General features: G+C 40.6%; 1 protein-coding gene across 1 annotated transcript; it reads left to right on the forward strand.

The window, feature by feature from the left end:
• The first annotated feature begins 101 nt into the window (after nt 1–101).
• On the forward strand, nt 102–18560 carry LOC138142524 (vomeromodulin-like). The gene is made up of 8 exons (XM_069063589.1): nt 102–423; nt 3388–3943; nt 6102–6206; nt 7856–8011; nt 8676–8760; nt 14510–14656; nt 17802–17921; nt 18456–18560. Exons 1-8 carry the CDS (start codon nt 102–104, stop codon nt 18558–18560), a joined length of 1596 nt encoding a protein of 531 aa, XP_068919690.1.
• The last annotated feature ends 539 nt before the right edge of the window (nt 18561–19099 follow it).

The following is a 19099-nucleotide window of genomic DNA, read 5'->3' on the forward strand; positions in this document are numbered from 1 at the left end:
TTTTTTTAGTATTTAATGGAGAGTTATTGCATGTTTCTAAGCAGGGAAGGATCATGATCAATATTAAAAGGAAATGCCTTTTGCAGGGATCAGAATCAAAGATGTCAGTGCTCTGGGCCTTGGTTGCCCTTCTATCCACCCATATTGGAGATCTCAATAGTGTTTCAGGTCAGCTATTACCATCTGTCGGAAATACTCTATTGTCATCTTTACCAACATCTGAACTTGCTCTACCTCGAATACATGCAACAAATCCTCTGAGACTTCCTGTAAGTGTGCCAAAGCTACCAGCAGCAATAGCTCCTGTTCCTGGAATTCCACCCCAGCCTAAGAAAAAGCCTCAGAAAGACCCATCTGAAACAAATGAACAGCATTGTGAAGCTTCCGCATGGTATTTCATCTCTAAGAAGAACATTGATGACTGTAAGTTGAGAGTTTGAAAACTTTTTTGGGGGGAGGAAATTCACTATATTGGGTAGTCTATAGCCCCTTACTGGTTCCCAAATTTGAATTGTTCCCAACGACCTGCTAAGGACCCCCATCAACTCCTGTCTCCCCAAAAGGCATTAATTTATTAATGTAGGGGCATTCTACAAATGCAGAACTTAAGTGCCTACTGTATGTAGAGCACTATACCTGTTGTTCAGGTGAATGCAAAAGTTTAGTTACAATGTGAGTCCCTGACTGTGGAACTCAAAATATAGGAAGGGCTATTTTACAGCCTTATTGGATTCACTGTCTGTCCAAGAGGGTGGGAAGGTGGAGGACCAAGCAAACACTGTTACCTGTTATAACACTTGGGCCACATGATGATTGACTCTAGCCAATGTCATTGTGAGAGAACAATTAGTAGATGTGAATGTTGTCCCTCTATCTAGATTCTTATTGTCATAGCTGCTTTGTCAATGGGTTAATTTCTGCCTTGTATAAGTATCTCAGTAAATGAAAGTGAGTCTCTATTTTTACAAGTGCTTTTGACTCATTGAAGACTTACACTTCACTCTCCAGGAGACTTGGGCAACATTTTAATCACTTACGCAGCTATGTGGCCATGAGCCATGATGATTATCCTTATTTCAGAAGAAGGCAAAGACAGCATGAAAAATACTAGGCAGCAAGGGAGGCCTTGGAATGAGAATTCTAACCAAAAGGAACTGGAGTGGCAGAGACAGGATTTGCTTTGCTATAAGAGGGCCTCAGCTACAAATCTATCTCCTGCTGCTCACTAGCTGTGTGGGACAGGGACAGGGATTTGACCTCTGATTTCACTGACATGGGGAATTTCTCATGTTTATCCAATGAAAGTGGGTTCCTCCTCTGCAACTTAGAGTCCTAGAGAGTTACCTAGAGTGCCAGGCAAAAGTGATTTTTCAAGAGTCACACAACCAGCAAGCATCAGAGGCGAGGTTTGAACATAGAAGAAAAGGAAGATAATTAGCATTTATATATTGCCTACTATGTGCCTAGCACTGTGCTAAGATAATATTAAAAATATTATCTCATTTGATCCTCATAATCCTGAGATTTTCTATGATTTTTCCCATTTGTCAGTGGAAGAAACTGAGGCTAAGAGATTTGCCTGTGGTCACACAGCTAGTAAGTCTTTGAAGCTAGATTTGAACTCAAGTCTTCCTGACTCCAGACCCAGTACTCTATCCAATATTACAATAAGCTGCCTTTGTTTAGACAAACCCTCTCTAAATTTTCCTCCATTGTGGGAAGAAGAGAGAATTTCTTATGGTATTTCATCCATCTTTCACCTGATCTCCACCCACACCCATCCTAGTTCAGGTCCTCAGGTGTATATACAACTATGTGACTCTCCTACTCCATCAGCTTCAGTGACTTCCTATTTTAAAACCTAAAGAGAAGAGTTATATTTTATCTTAGAGGCCCAGCAGCAGATCTGACTGCTTTAACTTCAGTATTTTAAGTATCTATAATTTTATCAGGATGAGGACATGTTCCATCCATGCTTTAGCATACAGTTTCAAACATTGCTGTGGCCACAATAATCCCTGCCTCAAGTCTCTTCCCACTTCAATCCATGCTATACAGTACTGCCAAAGAAATTGTCCTTAGATTTCTGTCTACATGATTCCCCTCCTCAATCAACTTCGGTGACATCCTATTGCTTCTAGAATAAAATATAACCCATCTCTTTTTAAATTATATGTTATTTTAACACTCATTTAAAAAAAATTTGAGATTCCAATTCTCTTAGCTCCTCTCACTCATCCCCCACCATTGAGAAGGCAAATGATATTATATTAATTGTACATGTTAAGTCATGCAAAACGTTTTCATATTAGTCATGCTGCAAAAAAGCAAGAAAAATAAAGTGAAGAAAAATATTCTTCAATATCCACTCAGACTTGATTAGCTCTCTCTCTCTGGAGGTGGACAGCATTTTTCTTTCTGAGTCCTTTGGAATTATCTTGGATCATTGTATTGATCAGAGTATCTAAGTCTTTCACAGTTGATCACTGCTACAATATTGCTGTTACTATGTGCAATGGTCTCCTGGTTCTGTTCACTTCACTCAGTATCCATTCAAAGTTTTCTCAGGTTTTTCTGAAAGCAATCCTTCTCATCATTTCTTGTAGTAGAATACTATTCCAACACAATCATGTACCACAACTTGTTCCACCATTTCCCAATTGATGAGCATCACCCCCCCCCCCCCAATTTCCAATTCTTTACCCTCACAAAAAGAGTTTCTCTTAATATTTTTGTACATATAGGTCCTTTCCTTTGAGGGCTGAGATCTCTTTGGAATACAGACCTAGTAGTGATATTTCTGAGTCAAAGAGTATGCACAATTTGATTAACTCTTTGTCCAAGAAACATTCCCTCTCAACGAGAATGACCCTCCAAGTAGAATGGAATGCCTCCAGAGGCAATGTGTTGTCAGGGCTGTAAAAGAGGAGATTCTCACTCAAGGATGGGTTGGACTAGATCAGGGGTGGGGAACCTGCAGCCTCAAGGCCAACTTCTAGGTCCTCAAGTGCTGCCCTTTGACTGAATCCAAACTTTACAGAACAAACTCCCTTAATAAAAGGATTTGTTCTGTAAAACTTGGACTTAGTGAACAGACCTAGAAGCCACATGTGGCCTTGAAGTCACAGGTTCCCCACCCCTGGACTAGATGGTTTGATTTGGTATTTTCAAGCTGGGTGTCTGTGTCATAGCTTCCTCCCCATATCAACTTCCTTGCTGAGTCATTCTGTCTTCTGAGATTCTCAACTACAGTAGCCAAACACACCCATTTCTCTCTCTACCTTGAGTCTTCCCCCCAGTTGGTGGGAATACTTGCTAAGCTAGGATGAAGATGCCCCATGGGACTCATCACTTATATGTAAACCTGATTTCCTTCCCTCTTTTCAGATCTGAACAACACTATACCAGAAGCTATTAAAAACATGGTCAAATGCTCTGAATATGACTTGACGGGAATCCTTAAAACAGTTTTGGAGACAGCGGATTTAGCCTCTTTGCTAAGCATCGTCTCATCATTAGGTCTGCAGGGAGACAGCAGTCTCTTAAGTGGTTTGACGAGTTCTTTGCCTCTTCCCACGAAGAGTCTGTCTGATGACTTTTTAAATTCTCTGCCTGGAGGTTTACCGGGTGTTGGTGGTTCTGGTGGTCTTGATTTGTCATCCAGTTTACTTAAGAATGGAAACAAACTGGTTCCTTTTGGAGGAGCAAAAAATGTACTAGGTCAAAGTGGAAAGCTACTGGAAGGAAAGAATAGTGGTAATCTGCCAAACTCAGCTTTAAAGATTGTCAAAGATTCAGCAGAAAGCCAAGGATTGGACAAAAGTGAAGATCTAACTAAAAAAACTGGCTCTTTAAGTCCAAATGAAATATCTGGTGCGGGCCTGGGCACCTTACAAGAAAACCCGGCAGAGATAGGTCATTTACTTGGAAAACTGGATCTAAAGTAAGTCAGCTCCTTAGCCAGAAAGCCTACTTTTGGTTACTCGATGCAACCAGCAGGTTTAGCCTGGAGAAGGGATGACTGAGGAGAACATAATAGTTATCTATAGCATTTAAAAGTCTGGTCTAGATTTCCATACAAGGAAGAGCCCAGAAGAGTCATCTAAATGGAAGAAGAGGACACTCTGGGGGAGGGGGGAGGTTCCCCACTTAACCAAAGCAGAGGAGGATGGTCCACTTGTGCCACCCATGCTCTGCAAAGGATTCTTCTTCAAATACATGAAGAACAAGAAAGTCTTTAAGGTCTCTTCAGATCTGAGAGTCTGTGATCCTAAGTTTTTAGCTAAGTTCAGGGCAGAAGAACTAGGTCCCATTTGGGTAAATGAATAGTATCTTGACAAATGGATCTTCTGAAGTCAGTAGCTAGATGGGGAGAATGATGCATTGAAGAGATATTCTTGAGTTCTTCTCAAGGTCAAGAGGCCAGTGAATTTTCTAGGGGAATAGGAAGAGGTGAAGAAGAAAGGTGTGTAGGTGGAGAGGAAAGTATGGGCAAGACTGGGTCTGGACTCTAATTTCAGATTTGTCTTTAGTTATATACACATTTGCTTCTCTGGCTTGGAAAAAGTCCCTTGGGGCACCAGGTCCACATTTCTCTAAAAGTGAATTTATCACAAACCCCTAAAAGCAGAGACCTGAAGAATAACAGAGCCAGAAGACACTTCTGAGGCCATCTAACCTATTCCCTCATTTTACAGAGGAGATAACATACATGTTTAAAGGAAAAGCTGTTTTTTCCAACAAACCAATGCCCACAATCAGTCAGTCATTCCTTCAACAGCTATTCATTAAATACTAATTATGTGTAGAATACCATGCTAAGGGATAGACAACAATACTACTTTGGACTTGGGCTGGGCAGCTCCAGCAAGGCAGACCTTGGACAACAGGTTCCAGGTAGGGAAATTTGAAACTTGATATGGGGGGGGGGGGGGGAGTTTGTAATAATCAGAGCTATACAGCAATGGGATGGATTTTCAGGTGACAATGACTTTTAAGTCATAAAATCATTTACTGTTGAAGCTAAAGAGAACCTTGGGATCAGCTGCCACCCATTTCTATTCATATGTGGAGAATGGGATCTGGTGGGTGAGGATGGGGAGTGACTTGTCTCAGGCCATAGCAAGTGGTAGAGGGTACTAGTAGATGCACCACTGGGAGGATCAGTAGAAGGAACAGAAGATGATTAACGTGGGAAATAAAGGTATTTGTGGGGAAGGGATCCGGTTGCCATTTTTGAGTGTTAGAAAGGCTGTGAATTTAAGTATTAGAACACAGGGCTGTCCCAGAGAGGTCACCTATTCCTAGTTATACCATGGAGGGAAGTTCCTGACATGCACATTCTGAGTCGAGGTAAGGCTAAAACCAGGAAGGACTTCCCCGAAAGACCACGGCTCCCAGTCACAGGAGTTATGTGAGCACAAGGCTGATCACAATTTATAGAGAGGTTTCTTTCTCAGCCATGATGGTCCCTCAGGTCCTTCATACTCTTGGAATCTGTCACTCTGTAAAGCATAATCTTCATCCTTGCTGAGTTTACAATGAAGTAATCTACAGTCTGAAAAGTTGCATAGCAGAGTGGGTAGAGAGCTGGCCTTGACATAGGAAGAATGGGGTTCCAAGTTTTACTTTGATAAAGTGGACTTGTGACTGTAAGTCACCAACCATTCAAACAACTCCCTGAGCCCCCAAATAACTCTCTAAGACAATAAATTACAAATCAGTTGCTGTTCTGCATTTATGGAGGGAATTTTCTATAGTTAGGCCTGAACTCCCCCTCTCTGCTCTCTACCCACTACCACCCCGAATTATAATCTACTCAAACCAAATCCAAGTTCTGTACTCCAAAAGTGGTCCCCTAGTTAGAACTCTGGTCAGAGATCAGGGATTTTCTGTGGAATTTTCTGTGGAATCAAGAAAGAGGGAAGTTAAGAGGGGACTCATAGATTTTAAAGATTACTCCTTCTACAAAATCTTAAAATATGTCCAGTGGAGTTGGGTTAAGAAGATTTATTATCAGGAACCCTGTAAAGGTGCCTTCTCCCACTTGGAGAATCCATTTCCCTGAGTTTCTTCTGACTCTCATTCTTGTTGCCTTACAGACTTCATGCCAGTGAAATTGTTATAAAGAATTTGACTACAATAACGGAGGGCAATTCCATAAATGTTGATGCCTATGTTGAAGCAGACATAAGAGGATCAGATGAGTAAGTTCCTTTCTCCCTCACTCCACTACAGTAACTCCAGTGTTATCAACCTCATCTACCAAAATTCAATCCTTGCTGATGAAATATTTGAATGACAATTAATTTCTTCTCACAAACACTTAAGTGCTCCTTAACTGCCCAATGCCACCACCTTGACCACTGTCCTTACCCCATAACAACTTAGAGCCTGAGAGCTTTTGTTCCCTGAACTCAACACTCCATTCTCCACCTCGGTCCATTTACCCAGGCCTGGAAGGCCTTTGGTCACCTCAGCCTCTTAGAGTCCTCAATGTATAGGGCTACCTTCCAATAAAGCTGTCCTTGTGATCTCCCCAGAGGCTAGTACTGCTTCCCTCCTCAGATTATCTTATATTTACTTATTTTTATGTAAATAAAAATCCCTCCCACCCACAACCAGGAAAATGGAAGCTCCAAATAAGAGAGAAAGCTTCACTATATCCCCAGTGCCTCTCACATTGCAGGCACTTAAGCAAATGTTTATTGAACAGAATATTTGAACACTAACAAGGAAAAAAAAAACATTTACATAGTGCTGCTTTAGGAAGTCAGTATGTAGTATTATCTTCTATCCTATTCTCCTATTCATACTACCTTTCCATGGGCTTAAAAGATCTAAGTTCCCTTAAAATATTTTGATCTTGAGGGATTTTCCCCCCTCATTAATGAAAACCTTAAAGGTTTCCAATGGTCTTTTTAAAAATGACTATTGGGGGTGGCCAGGTGGCGCAGTGAGTAAGAGCGCCGGCCCCGGTGTCGGGAGACCCGGGATCGGTTCCGGCCTCAGATACTTGGCACCCACACAAAATAACTGGCCGTATAACCTTGAGCAAGTTACTTAACCCCAATTGCTTTTTTAAAAAATGACTATTGGATTTAACGTGCAAAGATGTTAGCATCCCTGTAAATTAAACTATGACAAATCTCCCAAAGTGAGGTTATAAATATTGGCAGACTCTTGATTTTGCCATTGGCCTGCAGAATAATTACATTGACTATGAGCAAAGGAAGACCTTCTTGCATGAATGGCTATCTTGCTTCACAACTTGAGGTTTTTAATGGTTCTACTGAGTAATGAACTTCTACAATTTGATTCCCATGATCCAACTGACTTCAATTGTAAGAGCATAGATTTGTTCCACTGGAGATTTTTTTTAAAAGGCAGACCAATAATGTAATGAAAGTTGTGCCTATGAATGACTTTTAAAATCATACTCTGAAAAAAAATGTACCCTTTTCTAGAAAAAAAGAAAATGTGATAATACTTAAAATGTCACAAAACATAAATGTTATGCCAAAAAATTTAAATATTATACCTAAAAGTGAATTCCCATAGCATTAGATTCATGTGAGAGGCAAAGGGGTTCCATGGGAAACTTTGCCCTTTCATGTTCACATAGCTCTAAACTTGTACCAAGATTCACATTCCCCTTTTAAAATTCTAGGTTTTAACTTTGCCTGATTTTTGTTTTTCTTATATGATAATCAAGGCCAGGCCATGATTACATATGGCTAAAAATGTTCTAGGGAGACATGAATTTGACTGGAAGATTCATACTCTGGCTGCACTCTGGACTAACAAAGTTTCTTACTAATGCTACATTTTAACCTAAATCTTGCTTCTTCTTTAGCTTGCTGGGCTCTGTCACAGACCTGATAGGCTTCAAAGTGGAAATTGCAGTACAATTGATAATTGGTCTGAATGTAAATGGTACCAAATGTATGGCCTTTGAAATCCTGGAAAAACGAATGGAAGTTAAAGACATACAATTGAAAATAGTTGATAGGTGAGTAGGAGAAACTTTCACTCATTTATAGTACCCCTTTAGTTCTTTCAAGGAGGATCAGAAATGAATCAATAGCCAAGATAGTCAGTCTGGAAGACACGTTACAATAAAAACCTCAGAGCAGCAAAGGATCTAAGAAACTAGAATGTCAGGGCAGAAAGCAATCTTAAAATATGGACCACTGAATATCAATAGAATATGTCACATTTGTAGGTTTTAGAGTTTACAAGGGATCTTACTACTAAAAGCACCATAGGGTGGGAAAAGGGACTAGACTTAGCATCATTATAAAAATAATTTTGATTTCATGGACTCCCTGAAAAGGTCTCAGGAACCCCCAGGAGTCCGTGGACATTGAGACACTGCTCTAGTCCAAACTTCTCATATGGAGGAGAAAATTGAAGCTAAGATATACACAAGTTCACACAGTTAATAAAGAGCAAAGACATAATTCAAATCCAGGTCCTCTAACTCCAGTACAATACTCTTTCTACATGTAGGGAGTTGTAGGAGGGGAGAAGATAGCCAGGGACTCAGATACCTAAATGTTAAGGCATTCAATAAAGCAGTATGACCCAGGAGGAGTTGTGCCTTTAACCAGTGGGTCTCTAGGTACTTTTGTTAAAAGCTGTAACACAAAGAGCCTACCCCTTTGCTTTTCCAGACTCAATGGAGCATTGAAGGAGTCAGTGCCAATTCCACTGGATTCACTTGTGCCTACCCTGCTGATGTTAAATGCATCACCTCAGGTAAGTTACAGGGTACCATCTCAGTGTTATGCATGATGCTTGGCTGGGTAAGGGCATGAAACTGGTGTTTCTTCAGGTCTGGCCCACTAACAACCTGAGTTTAGTGATTAAGCCTCATGTAAGGTCCTAGGTTAGAGCTCAAATGCCTCCTTAAACCTGGGGGTCACCCTTAAACCTTGGGGATCACCTAAGCAATACCTGGTTTGGGAGCAGATACTAGCAAGCTGAAGGAGAGATAAGACAGAGATTCAGATTTTCAGGTCATGATGATTGGCTTCAAAGTAACTCAGGGATACCGCTCTCACAGTCTGTAGATGCTGGGTGAGGTATTTTACTTCCTAATTTTAACATGAATCTCAAAATCAGATAAAACAGCTCTTTCAACAAACTGGAGGGCTGACGTTTGTTCTTGTTCTGTTTTGTTTTAGTAGAATGAAAGCCTACTGAAAGTCAATAGTATAACTCGGCATGGCAGTCCTGTAAGCTCATGACATCTTAGACTGAATTAACATAGGAATAGTGTGGGGGAGATCACAATGCGCTGTACTTTCTTCTCAGGAGATCACATATGGAGGAATGTGTTCAGTTCTGAGGGCTACATTATAAGAAGGTTGGAAAGCATCCAGAGAAGGGCGACCAGGGTGGACAAGGGTGACTATGGTAGTGAGAGGCCTTGAATTTATACCAAATGAGGACTGGATGAAGGAACTGGAACTGTTTAGCCTAGAGAAAAAAAAAAGGGCAACATGGTAACTGTCTTTGAAGGGCTGTCCTGTGGAAGGGGAATTAGATTTGCCCTACTTGGCCCTCAAGGAGAAAACGAGGAGCAATGGGGAGAAGAGGTAGATTTAGGCTGGATTTCAGGAACATAAACCAACAAGTGGCTAAGAATGAGAACTGGCTTGTTTGGGAGGTGATAGATCTTCAAGCAAAGGTTGGGGCCTCTTACTAGGCACATTTTGTATGGAATGCTTATTCAGTTGGGAGCCGGACTGGCCAGCTTCTGAGGTTTCTTTCAACTGACATTCTCAGTCTGAACTCCCTGAAGCCCCCCCGTATGTCTATGTTACAGGAAGGAGAGTGCGACCTTGCTTTAAAGAATCCTACATGCAGAAATGGTGAGTGACACTAACCCAAATACACTGGCTAGCTGGCTGACCAATCTCAAATGATGACATGCCTCTGGCAACTCTGAGTCCTCATTACCTAGACTAAAGATGACAGTCATGAAATCAACAGGAAAGTAAAAGGGGTCCTAAGACTCTTGAGTTCTGTCATTCCTACAAGGCTTTCAGGTTTACGAAACACTTTTTTCCCAACCATGTCAGGTAGTATGAGCTCTATTATTTCTGTTTTTGCAGAGGAAGAAACTGAGGCTTAGAAAGGCTAGGTGAATTGTTCATCCAAGAAGTACATGAGATGGGATTCAAATGCAGATCTTTCAATGCCTAGTCCAGCAGCAACTTCACAAGCTGGTGCCTCAGAAATTCTCAAAACCAGGTGTTGTTAATCCTTGTGGTGTGTCCTATATTCCTTTGACCGTCTGGTGAAGCCTGTGGACCCCTTCTCAGAATTGTGTTTTTGAAGGGAATATTAAATTTCAGTTAGAGGTTAGTGAAAAGCAAGTGTAATTTTTTTCCCCATCCAAGGGAAATCTACTCCTGGACCTTTTGGGGACTTATGGACCTCAAGTGAATAACCCTTTTTCTAAAATATCCTTCCTCCCAGTAAGCAGGAATAGCACTGTCTTGCGTCACAGAATACTAGAATTCAGGTCTGACTCTGCCACTGATAAACCATGTGACTCAAAAAGGGCCCTTGAACTCTCTGCACATATCAAGGGTCTCTTCTGTGAAAGGAAGGGATTGGTCTAGATCAGTGGTATCAAACCCAAATAGAAATGGGGGCCACTAAATCCCACATGAGGGTCCTGGTGGACCATATGTTGACTTAGAAAACCACAAATTAATATTATCTATGTTTTATTGTGTTTTGAGTTATTTTGTTAAATTTTTCCCAATGACATTTTAATCTGTCTCAGGTAGTACTTGCCACATGTAAACCTGCTGGTCTTGTGCTTGATATCTCTGGATTAGAAGATTCTAAAGGTCACAACTCCATGGTTCTACAGTCTACATCTTGATAAGTGGCCGTCTAGATGGTGGTTACTATTGTTTTAGTAATTCTCATTTTGGGGAATCCAAATTGCTTGGTCTGATACTGAGATTCTAGTTGATAGATTACTGTATTTCACACAATAGGAGTTTAATAAATGATTGGCATAATGTATGAATGAATACAACCATACATATGTGCAAGATCACCAGGTGGAAGTTGTATTCTGCCCACAGATATACTGAAATCAATTATTCAATATAGTTATTGAACCTCTACTAACAAAACAATATAATAGAAAAAAAAACAAGAAAAGAAAAGCTGACAAGTATTTACTATATACAGAATCTAGCTCTTGGAGGGAAATAAAATTAGGTAAGACAGAGTTTAGAAGAATGATTTAGATTTGTTTAGATGGAGAGGGTGGGGGTAGGTCAAGCATATGATATGAGAGAAAAATCTGAGCAAAAGCTGAGGTGGAAAAATACAAGATGTACAAGAGAGTCCATAAGTCTGGCTGGAATAAAGGGTTTAGGAAGGGAAATTTACAAAAAGTTATATAGCACCTAGAACACAGGAAGTATTTAAGTGTCCATTGAATGAATAAATGAATGAATGAATGAACGAATGAATGGGCACTTCATTGGTACCAGATCCTGGGAGGATTTGATACTAGCCTAAGGAGTTCAGACTTTTATCTTGTGGACAACAGGTTGCTATTACTACTACCTGTGTGACTGTGTGTGAGTTGCTTCCACTCTCTGGGGTTCCATTTTTTCATCTGAAAATGAGGGTATTGGACTAACAGGGGCAGCTAGGTGGTGTAGAGGATAGAGTGCTGGGCCTCAGGTCAGGAAGACTACTCTTCCTGAGTTGAAATCTGGCCTCAGACACTCCTGTGATACCCTGGGCAAGTCACTTAACACTGCCTCAGTTTTCTCATCCAAAAAATGGGCTGAAAAAGGAAATGCCAAATCACTCCAGTTATCTTTGCCAAGAAAAACCCAAATAGGGTAAAAAATAATTGAATATGACTGAAAAAATGATTGAACAAAAATTGGACTAAATGGAACTCTGAGGTCCCTTCCAGCTCTTAATTCTTATGATGTTGTGACTTTGGTCAGGGCATTACATCATTAGAGAGCTGCCAAACATTTCCTGGAGCTTCTGTGGCCCTAAGTCTTTCCTAGGGCACTGAAACTGTGTCCTGGGTCAATGTGAAATAACTTCCTACCTGCCTAAGGAGCTCTCTGGGTTTTTATCTCCCCATTTCAAAATACAGGGGTTGGGACAGGTGACAGGCACCTGGATAGCATGGAACTGGATGTGAGGTCAGGATCACCCAGGTTTGGATGTGGGCAAGTCACTTAACCTTTCTCAACCTCAATTTCCTCATCTGTAAATTAAGGGTAATAATAACTCTAGGTAGCTAGATGGAAGAGTAGATAAAGTACAGGGCTTGGAGTCAGAAAGACTCCTCTTCCTGAGTTCAAATCTGGCCTCAGACACTTACTAGCTGGGTGGGTTGGGAAAGTCACTTAACCTTTGTTTACCTCAGTTTCCTCAATCTGTAAAATGAGCTGGAGAAGAAAATGGCAAACCACTCCAGTATCTTTGCCAAGAAAACCCCAAACTGGGTCATGAAGAGTTTGATGTGACTGAAGCAACCAAATAACAAGGACCTAGGGTTGTTGTAAGCATCAAAGGAGAGACATAAAAATTCTTTGCAAACGTTAAAGAGCTCTTATCATGAATACTTAATGTCTCTTCTCTCTTTAAATACATGATCTTATGATCTCTAGGATCAGGCCCCATGAGCTAAGCTTGTAAACATCAGCTCTTGTGATCATTTATTCTTCAGCAAAATAATTTTGAATGTAAACCCCATCCCTCCAGACTCGGTGGCTGCTTAGTCTTTGTTAACGGGGCTCTAACATTGTTTTTTTCTGTGTCTGACAGAAGCAACTGTATCTGCTAAGGGAGATTTATTTAATTACCATCTGAAAAACGGGAATTTCACCTCCAAGGGCCTTCAGATTTCCTATTGTGTAAGTACTATTTTTCATACAACAATGAGACTAAAATCAGATGCTCCTGTGAGCTAAAGAAATATTTCCCAGTAGAAAAGGAAGCTAGAACCCTTCTACTGTCTGATCCCTATTCCTTTAATAAGGGCCCCACTTGCTGAGCATCCTAATTTGCTCCAGCTCTGGGGCACTGGGCAAACATCAGGAGTAGCCAAACCAGATTTCCTATTCAGCTTCCCCCAGGATGGATTAAGCACAGAGATAGAAATAAATCAATGAGTGCATACTGATAATGCCCCTGGGTCAGTACCAATTTTGTGGGAGGGTAGAGGAGGATATAAGCAAAGAAGAGTGGGTAGACCCAGGGAGGAGTTTACTATCTGGTTAAAGAAATAAGTCTTATGCACAAAAGAATTAGACACCAGTAATTGCCAAATTTCAGTGCTCATATTCAATATGTAGTGCTCATATTTCCCAAATCAAAATTCAAGGCATATGATCTGATTCTTTACTTTGATGTACAAATTTATTTATATAAGAAATCTTAGAAACATTTTAAAAAATAAATTGTGCTGAATCCTTTATTTAAAGAAGAAAATGACTGGGAGGAGAATAACTCACATAAAAATAGATACATTATTTGTAATTGGTGCTATCTGTGGAAAATCCTAAATTTGGTAGCTTGGCTACACTGAAGCCATACAATGTTGAGAACCAGACTTGGAGACAGAGCCTGGGTTCAAATTATGCATCTATGACTTTCTATCTGGATGGTTTGGACAAGCCCTTCTCTGGGCCTCAGTTTGTTCCTCTCTAAAATAATGGGGTCAGACTTGGCAGCCTCTAAGGTCTCTTCCAGTACCAAATCTTATGAGCCATGATTTCATAGGAAGTCAAGAGGGGCAGAAACTAGGGGGCCCAGGGCAATATGGGAAGACTGCAAGGAGGTTGAGTGACTGGAGTTAGGCAGGATTTGGAAAGTAAACAGGAAGGGGACAACTTTCCAGATGGGGGTGGGGGTGGTGTGGAGGGACAGGGCATCGAGAGGAAACAGAGAATGATACTTGAGGTACAACAAGAAGACAGAACTACCTGAAACAGAGTGGTATCATCTAGTGTCAGATGACAAAAATCTCTGAATGCCAGGTTAGGACTTGTGACCCCTGAACCAATCTCCACAATTATTCTAGCATTCCAAGTACAGATTTTAATGGGGGTTTGGGAGAGGCAGACAAAGCTAGGGACCTATAATTCGTTAATACCACAAACACAGTTTGGGAATTGACTTTGGAGTGTTTCTTTTACTCCCACCCTGAATCTTTGGTTGGCACTTTGAAGCCTTCTTTATATGGGCTGTTGAGGTAATTTAGAATTATAGTCCCTGCTGAACCCTTGGAAATGGATTTGGGGACAGTGCAAGTGCAGTACATCTAAAATGCATTGCGTCACTTTGTCTAAGCTTGGTAGCTGAGTTTTCCCTGATTTCCCAAAGGTCCTCAAGAATAATGCTGAGCTGAATACAGAATAACAGAATCAGAGCAGAAGAGCAATATCCAAGCAAATAGGCACGTTGCTTAGAACCTAAAGTTCTGACTCTCTGTCTCTAGGCTGAGATCAATTATAAAGATAAGTCCCTCCCTGTGGCTGGTGGACCTTCTCCTCCAATTCCCGAAGATGCCGAGGCTTCCCTGGCACTCTCTTCTAACATTGTCAAGGCACTACTCACTGCTGTTGCAAAGGAAAGCTCTGTAAAGGTAAGCATTGTCAACAGTTGTTTCCAACGGGAATATCCTTTGGTCTGGGACCCTTTCCTTCTGAACTCAGCTGAGAAGCCTCCTTACTTTTTTTAATCTCTTCAAGATGGAGTAGTGTTGCAGAAAAGGGCCTGCATTCAGAGGCAGACGGCCTGAGTTCAAGGCCCTGTGCTATTATTTACTACCTCAGGTGGCACAGTGGAGACAGTACTGAACCTGTAGTAAGGAAGACCTGAGTTCAAATCTGGTCTCATTCACTTTAACTGTGTGACCTTGAGCAAGTTGGAAAAACCTCTCTCTCAGCCTCAACTGTAAACTTGGGATAATGATGGCATCTACCACATTCCTTCTCCCTCTCTCCCTTCCTACCTTTCTTCCTTTTGTCCTTTCTCTTTTTTCCATTCATCCTATGTGGCCTTGGATAAGTCTCTTTGTATCTTAGTTTTCTCATTCGTAAAGTGGGGAGACGAGATTAGATGACCTCTGAGGTTCCTTCCAGCTCTAGAAACTATGTACATGAGTCTGCTTACAAACTTCAGTATGAACCCAATTCCAAGTGTTGATCTTACTACTACTATGTACCATGTACTACTGTCCACCACTGCCACGACCATTTATATAGCTAATAAAGTTTGCAAAGTACTTTACAAATGTCCTAATAAGGGATTGGAAAGCCCTTGTCAGAGACAAATAGCATGAAAATAATGTGGGGTCCCGGGGGTGGCCAGGTGGCTCAGCGAGTAAGAGCACCAGCTCCAGTGTCGAGATGACCTGGGGATCAAATCCTGGCTCAGATACTTAGCACCACACCCAGAAATGGCTGGCCATGTAACCTTGAGCAAGTTACTTAACCCCGATTGCTTTAAAAAAAAAAAATGGCGTGAGGTCCCTTTTAAAAGGCAGTTATTTGGAAAGACCAAAAGAAAAATAATGGATAGAAGCAATGCGCTAACAGCCCCAAATTCCAAAATGAAATTTGATTCATCTTCCTCCATCTTCCTCCAACTATACGTCCCAGCAAAAACTCTTCCTTCCAAGAGATTTTAAAGTGAGGTTATATTGTCTTCTTTTTGCTTGGTTATTTTAACATTCTCAAAGAGATTCTAATGTAAAGGCATAATAGAAGGATGCCATTCTGCATTTTTCTCTGTGAATTTCACCAGACATATGGGACCTAATGGCCAGTATGATAAATGAGAAAATTATACCCAGACATGCCCACTCATTCCTTCTTTATTAGACAATTATTAAGCATTTACTGTTCAGGCACTGGGGAAAGTACAAAATTTAGATAAGAACCAGTCTCTGCCCTGTTAGAGGTAATAGTGTAGCAAGAAGTGAAGATACATACACAGATTATTTAATGCACAATGATACATGATAAGTACATCAATGAGAGATTAAAAAAAAAACCCACAATGCTGTGTGAGGAGGAACTGCATTATAACCCCAGTGAGAAGAAATCAGGGAAGGCTTCATGAAGGAAATCACATTTGATTGAACTTTGAAAGATAGTTAGTATTCAACAGACAAAGAAAAGGAATGAGAGCACTGCAGGCAGAGAGAATGGCATGATCAAAGTCACAGAACCAGGCTGATGCTGAACATATTCAGATGGAAGAGAAATACAGTTTGGCCAAAGTAGGAGACCAATATTAAAGACTAGAGAGAAAATATGGTGCCATATTATGGAGGCCTGAACTTTAGTACCTCGGGGGCAAGGCTCAGAGGGCATGATGAGAGCTCTCCTTCCTGTGGCCGTTTATCTACTCAGAATAGTTGGGAACATCACCAAAATCTCATCCCGGTAGGGTCAAAGTTCTAGCCATGCCTTGAGGGTTCCTTAGCAATAAAAAAGGCACAGCTATCTTACTGATAGTGTGGTAGCACTGAAAAATCACTGAAGTAGGAGTTCAAGAGATCTGGGTTCTAGTCCATCTTTTGCATTTCATTCCTGTGTGACCTTGGAAAAGTCACTTAATCTGGCTGAACCTCAGTTTCCCCATTTGGCAAATAGGGATAATAACACTGACTTCATGTAGCTGTGAGAATTAAAGGACAACATATGAATAAATGTACAAAAGTCCCTCATCTTATTGAGGTATGAGCATGATCCTACGTACACTAAAGGCACACAAGCTGTCATAGGTCTTACTGAGCCAAGACTTGGAGTATGATACCAGTAATATACTGAGTGTCAGTCTTTCAAAAGCCAGCCTAGCTAGGTATGGAGAAGTTCATTACCAAAAGGTTGTTGATTGAATTTTTTGGCCACAGAAATTCTTAAGGGGTTTATGCAAATGGAAGAAGTATTCAAAAAGATGAAATCATGGCTCTTTCAAGTATCAAATAACTGCTTTGAAAGGTTTAAAAGACTACATATAAAAGCAAGATGAAATTATTATTGGTTAAATAAAGTACATGTTCATCAATTGGGGAATGTCTACATAAGTTGTGGTCCATGAATATAATGGCATATTACTAAACTATGAGAAGCAATAAATATGTTGACTATGGAGAAACATGGAAAGATTTCTCTTAACTGATGCAAAGTGAAGAACCAGGAAAACAATATGTAATATCTATAACAATGCAAATGGAAACAACAACAACAAAATAATTAGAATTAATTGCTATGAAATCATAATGATCCAAGTTTGGTTCCAAAGGATAACAGAATAGTAATTTATACAGTGCTTTAGATAGATTATGTCATTTGAGTCTCATAACAAACCCTGGATGGTAGGTGTTTTTACCTTCATTTCACTGGTGAGAAAGTTGAGGGTAGAAGTGACTTTGCCAGGGTGACATCTAAGGCAGTGTTTAAACTCAGATCTTCCTATCTACTACACTACATAGTACCTTCATATGAGTGGATTCCATACCCCCTTGTTTGTAGAGGAGGGAGGTTATGGGTTATGCAACAATGGACTTTTCAACGTGGTAGTTAATTTTGCTGAACTCTTTTTCCCCCTCCTTCTTAATATTTGTTATAAGGGACTGCTATCTTGGAGGGGTTGTGGGAAATATAGTTGTTATAAAAAGAGAAGATATTAATAAGATTTTTAAAAAATCAATTACTCTTGGTTGTATTGACAATCCTCCTTTGTATTCATACTCTGTGTTACTTTCTTTTCATGAACAGTCAAACGATGTAGAACTTAAAGTGAAGACAATGAGCTATAAACTACTCAATAAAAAAGCCCAAATAAATATCCACTCTGACTTGAAAGAGAACGGAGTCAAGATTGCTGTCACAGATTCGGTAAGTACTGAGAAGAGGGTTTGGATTCAGTGACCCTGAAAGTTAGGCAGATGAGTCATTGGGAGAGGCGAAAGGAGACCTGCACAGCAGTGGAAAGAACATGGGATTTTGAAACCCTGGTTTGAATCCCAGTTTGGTAGCGTATCTGCTGTCTGGCCTTAAGCAGGTCGCTTATCTTATCTGGTGGGCTTCATCTATAAAATAAGGGGGATGGACCAGATGATTTCAAAGGCCCCTTTCCAACTCTAAATTCTATCATTTAAGCTGGGCCTTGAAGAAAGAATGTCAATACGGTTGGTAGAGAGAATGAGGAGGCACTTTCCAAGCACAGGGAAGTATGAGGTCTGCCTAACTATAATGGAGGGTCAGTTTGAGGAAAAAATGGGCTAGATTCAATAGGATGGGGCCAGACTATAGAGAAGAAAGCTCCCTGCTCAAGATGTCCTAATGAAACTATTTTGTAATCTGTTCACTCAAAACAATTGTCAGGGCTAATTTTAATTTCTAAATCACTTTATTTTTTTCTCATTTTAGTTGATTGACCTCTCCCACAGCTCTGTGATTAGCAATGGCTACTTGAGTGGTGGTGTCAGCCTTTTGAGGTACTGTATTGAACTGAATTACCTACTTAGTATGTAGTAGAATTTAAGGCCATGTCCAAAAAGACCCATAAAAAAGGTGCACAAGAAGGAGACTAAGATAGCCTGGTACAGCAGAGTCTGACAGTGGCTATGTGACTTCTGCTAAGCCATTCCATCTCTAAGCCTTGGATTCCTGATCTCTAAAATGAGGATAATACTATTTGCATGCCCTACTTCAAAAGCTGTTTGTGAGGAAACTGTTTTATAAACTTTGGAAAGCTTTAGAAATCTGTTATCACCTCATCAACATCATCATCATCATGACATAAGGAATATACTTCAGAGTTTGAAGTCAGGAGGACTCAGTTTCAAATCCTACCTCTAAAGCTTGTTAGCAATGTATACCTCTTGCAACAGCAGGCAGATAGGTGGCACAGCTGGGCCTGGAGTCAGGAAGACTTGAATTTGAATGTGACCTCAGACACTTACCAGCTGTGTGATCCTATGCAAATCACTTAACCCTTTTGTCTCGGTTTCCTGATTTGGAAATGACAAACTGCTCTGGTCTCTTTGCCAAGAAAATCCCAAAGAGTCATA

The sequence above is a fragment of the Petaurus breviceps genome, unplaced genomic scaffold, assembly GCF_028583685.1.
Source record: "Petaurus breviceps papuanus isolate PSGF00001 unplaced genomic scaffold, PetGlider_PUasm1.0 90591, whole genome shotgun sequence".
In the NCBI taxonomy this organism is placed as follows: Eukaryota; Metazoa; Chordata; class Mammalia; order Diprotodontia; family Petauridae; genus Petaurus; species Petaurus breviceps.

What these genes read in the sequence shown, in the direction of transcription:
- LOC138142524 (XM_069063589.1), top strand. Translation starts at nt 102, where the DNA reads ATGTCAGTGCTCTGGGCCTTGGTTGCCCTTCTATCCACCCATATTGGA. An exon ending in TGTTAAATGCATCACCTCAG is followed by an intron (nt 8,761 to 14,509) that starts GTAAGTTACAGG and finishes CTCTGTCTCTAG; the next exon opens with GCTGAGATCAATTATAAAGA. An exon ending in CAAAGGAAAGCTCTGTAAAG is followed by an intron (nt 14,657 to 17,801) that starts GTAAGCATTGTC and finishes TTTCATGAACAG; the next exon opens with TCAAACGATGTAGAACTTAA.